General features: G+C 31.7%; 1 protein-coding gene across 1 annotated transcript in view; it reads left to right on the forward strand.

Annotated features, from left to right (window-relative positions):
- Positions 1-4,050, forward strand: part of Nts (neurotensin) — a 10,061-nt gene extending 6,011 nt beyond the window's left edge. Inside the window, exon 4 of the mRNA XM_010610279.3 lies at positions 3,223-4,050. Coding sequence (XP_010608581.1) covers positions 3,223-3,375 — 153 coding nt within the window. The 3' untranslated portion in view covers positions 3,376-4,050. The remainder of the gene's footprint in view (positions 1-3,222) is intronic.
- The last annotated feature ends 529 nt before the right edge of the window (positions 4,051-4,579 follow it).

A 4,579-nucleotide genomic window follows, 5' to 3' on the forward strand; every position in this document is an offset into this window, starting at 1 on the left:
ATATATATATGGCAGTATCATTCCTGTTTTGTTTGGGACCATTGTGCAATGTTTCTGTATAGATAAACAGAAATGAATGTGTCTATCTATCTTCCTAGTTTAACTGGGTGGGTAGATTTCAGGCATTCTTAGTAGCTAAATTAGGACCATCACAAAACAATCAAATTCTAAAATATAGAAACGTAGTAAACAAGATGAATCCCTTATATGAAATGGTACATTGATGACTTCCTACCTGTAGTTTGAAAATGTTTGTGGAACTTTAAAAATTAATTTTAGGTATACATAATAATACATAATACATAATAATAACATTCATTGTATGGAATTTGTACTGGTATATGATACATCTTTCTTCTTTTTTTTTCCGCTTTCCCTTCCCTCCCTTGAACCACCTTTCCCCTTTTTCTTTTCTTTTTTTTCTTTTTATTGAGTTTATTGGTACATTTTAGGTATACAGTACAGTTACAGTCATTTTTCGGAACTTGTTCCTTTACACCACAGGTCTTGGTTCTCATTTTTTCCCCTTGTCCCTGCCCTTCCTTCCCCATTTACAAACACTTTATTTCCACTTTTTCATTTTTTCATATTTTTTTCTTTTCCCTTATTCCTTTTCCCCTACCCTTCCCACTTTCCCTACACCTTTAGCCCTTTTCTTCCTATTTCACATTGTCAATTATATCATTAGGATCTTGCGTACTATTATAGTTTTTCACACCAGAGAAACTATTCGGTATTTACACATGTGTGACTATTTCACTTAGGAGTGTATCCTCAATATACATCCATTTTCCTATGAATGACTCTAATTTCTCATTTTTTATGGCTGAGTAGTATTCCATTTTATAGAAAAACCGCATCTTCTATATCCAGTCTCCAATTGATGGGCAAATGGGCTGTTTCCAAGTTTTAGCTATTACATACAAACTGTGCCGCTATAAACATTGGTGTGCATATATACCACTGTGATATGATTCTTTTAATTCTTTTGGAAAGATACCCAGGAGAGGAGCTTTGTTTCCATTTTTTCCTTCTTTTTTTCTTCTTTTCCTTTTCCCTTCCTCCCGTTGGAATATTTAAAATAATTGAATAATGAAAGTTGACTTGTGCTAGTTAATAACCAGAGATAGCTGTTTAGAACCCCAAATTATTTTAAAGAATCCAATAGTTTTTCCTTGAGTTCATGCAATCTAAACATGTAACTGCACATTTATGAATAAACATATTAGTGAAGTGATCAGAATATTCTCTGTAGCAATAAATGTTATATTTATCCATAATCCCATTGGGCTGCCAATCAGTTGGGGTTTTTCTGTTTGTTTGGTACCAGGGATCAAACTCGGCTCTTTGCGCTTGTGAAGCAGGCAGTGGCACCACTGAGCTAAATCCCCAGACCCCAATCAGCTGTTTTGAAACAGATATTTTTCAGGTAGGGGTATGGGAAGAAAATTAGAACCAAGACCTCTCATGTAGAGGTACAAGATCCCAATGATGAATGTAACTGTACTGTATACTTAAAAAGTACCAATAAACTCAATGAGAAAAAAAAATAAACTTGAAAAAAAAAAACAGATGTTTTTCATTTTGGATAAACAACTTAAATTTTGATGTATAAGACATTATCTCTTATGTGTATCGAAAGATACATTCAGTTTCCCAAATACTAGCTGGAACTTGACTATCTTCTACTGAAGAAATAGAAAATCATGACTTTATTAAGGGAATAAAATTAATATAGACCTATCTTTAAAATAAAAACATTTGCAACATTAGTAATCTGACAGTTATTAGAAATAATGTACTTGAAAAATATTTTATGGTATATGAAAAATATCTAAATGGTATGTGTCACTCTAAAAGATGACTTAAAGATTTGGAAAATATGATAATATTTTGAGGCTAAAGAAGGGAAAAAGAGAAAAGAGAAAAATGCCTGAAAAAATAAAACAAAATATTTTAAAATTTCTCCACAGGGGAAACTTGGTTTTAGATTAACTTCCAAGGTGAATTTGCTCCATGTTATATGTTCTGAGTTGACTAGGACTTTGAAAACCGGAATGAGGGTTGCTTCCCTGCTAATATAACAAAGTAGTGACTCTGCAGAGGTCCTGTGGGACACAGGAAATGCATGCAGAATGTCTAGTGTTTGTTCTATCGGATAAACGAAAAGATGCTTTCCAGATGAAAAAATCAAGAAGAAGAGTTTTAATTTTACTTGCTGTACTGTTCATCCTTTAATTTTAATTCCAGCTAAATGGTTTACTCTTAAAAATATTGTTTAGGCCAATAAAACTTGGAAATGCAAATCATAATTTAGGGAAATGTCAATTACATGTTATTTATCCAGAAAAAAGAAAAACCAAACTCAAGAAACGATTGTGCAGATAAATCAAATGCACATAAGATTGGAACTTTTGCTATTTTGAATGTTATTGAGTGATTTAAAAATAAAATGATAATATCATTCTAAGCATAGTACAAGTAATTACAGACTATGCACAGAGAAAGTAAAGATTAAGCAACTAGAGTGTTTGACAGTAGCTGGTTTGCTTCTCTGAAATTGAATAGTTGTGGGTTGAAATGAAATACTTGCTGATAGATGTTATACAGCCGCATTATAATTTAAGTGTCAGTATTAGTTATAGTGACCTCAAAGTTTGGAAAATAATCATAATTTAAAGAGTTCTTAGCCATTTAAGTAGAGCTTTCACATATGTGGTTATCAACAACAACTAAACTAGGCAAAGCTAGGAGTTCCTCTCTATGATTAAAAAAATGGGAGTTTGGGTCCTTCAAGTCAGATCTGTGATGGATGTAACAGAATATAAAATCTTGCTAACTTTTAAGCCAAGCTTGGTTTATCAGATACAATACTATATTTGTTGTGTTATATAATATATTGTATTTTATTTTGGTCTTTCTGTTATAAATCAAGGATTAAATATTTGATGTGCTTCTTCAATTGAAGAGATTAGTATTACGCTTCATGGTATTTTGTGATTTTTAAAAAACAGTTACCCTGATGAACTAGGAAGGAACTAAGTCAGAAGTATTATGTTTGCTTCCATCTCAGCCATTTGAAATCTATCTGCTCTTTCACAAAACATTTTTCCTACATGTGCTCTACTGTCTTAATATCAAATAAGATAAAATATAGAAAAATAGTCTAATGTGAAAAATTGTATCCATGGACCCTTCATTCATGTTCACTTTATGTTACAGATGATTCAGGAAGATATTCTTGAGAATGGAAATGATAAAAATGAGAAGGAAGAAATCATAAAGAGAAAAATCCCTTACATTCTGAAAAGACAGCTGTACGAGAGTAAATCCAGACGACCTTATATACTCAAAAGAAGTTCTTACTACTACTAAAAAGTTAAACATTTTATTTACACGTGCTTGTGATTTATCATTCCTTAAATACCTAATTATACTTGTGTGAAAATGTGACAACATGTTTAATTTGACTCTTATAAGCTTGTAGTTTACTGGATGTGTTTTTGTTGTGGCTTAATATAAACTGGACTAAATTCTTTTCAAATTAATCTAGATCTTGAGCATGATGTGTTATATATAATTGGAGTAGATATCAATCACGCTACACATAAAAATTTTGTGATTCTTCAAAACAAATTATGAGTTGTTGAAACATTCAAAATGTAAGACATTTTATATGGAATTATAAGGGATTATAACAACATACAATAGCAAAGTTTAACCTACATATCATTAGCCAATATCATAATAATGACAACTGTTATTATTTGACTATATAATTGTATGGATATAAATACATAATCTTTTATAAGATTTACTTATGCATCTCTCAGATGTAAGGAAAGCTACTGTGATAAAACAGGGCCATTTGAAGGATGATTGATAATCTATTGTTAATTATGGTATTCTAGTGAAAAAGCTTCAAGTGAATGTTTTGTCTGTTAAATGAGTTTGATAGCTAATAAAAAGACAACCAGCCACCAGAAACATATGCTTCTCTACATATTTACTTCCTTTAGAAGAGTTAGTTTATATATAATACTCCCAACAAAGCAGACAGTTGTTATAAGCAACACTTTTGTTATAGCAAGACATTTTGATCCAGGATATAATAGCTTTATTTTTAGTATCATTGAAGTATTTGTATGATTGATATTTTTCCTGATTTGGAGGGCATATGTGAATCAAAAACTATAATTCAAATAATTCCTTTTAAATTTCCTTTATCATACTAACAGTGTCATAAGTGCTTAACAGCCTTTACATCTCACTGTCACTAGTGACATCTTTTCATTCTCTCTGATATTGGGCTTGGGGTGGTGGATGATGTCTAGCAAGATCTCACCTCAGAAGACTGCAACCTAATCCATTGTCATCTCTGAAGGGTAAAATTACAGTTCCAATTACTAAGGAAACTTTAGAACTCCATATCCTTTTGATGAGCTTATCCTTATCGTATCTTTAACCCTACTCCTAATAAATTAAGAGCAGCTCACAAATCCCTGAGTTTTACTCAGGAAATCCTGGCTTCTCAGTAGCACCATCTCACCCTCTTGTGATATCCAAATACCTCAACTAG

The sequence above is a fragment of the Fukomys damarensis genome, unplaced genomic scaffold (assembly GCF_012274545.1).
Source record: "Fukomys damarensis isolate Sample0158 unplaced genomic scaffold, DMR_v1.0_HiC HiC_scaffold_15, whole genome shotgun sequence".
Lineage (NCBI taxonomy): Eukaryota > Metazoa > Chordata > Mammalia > Rodentia > Bathyergidae > Fukomys > Fukomys damarensis.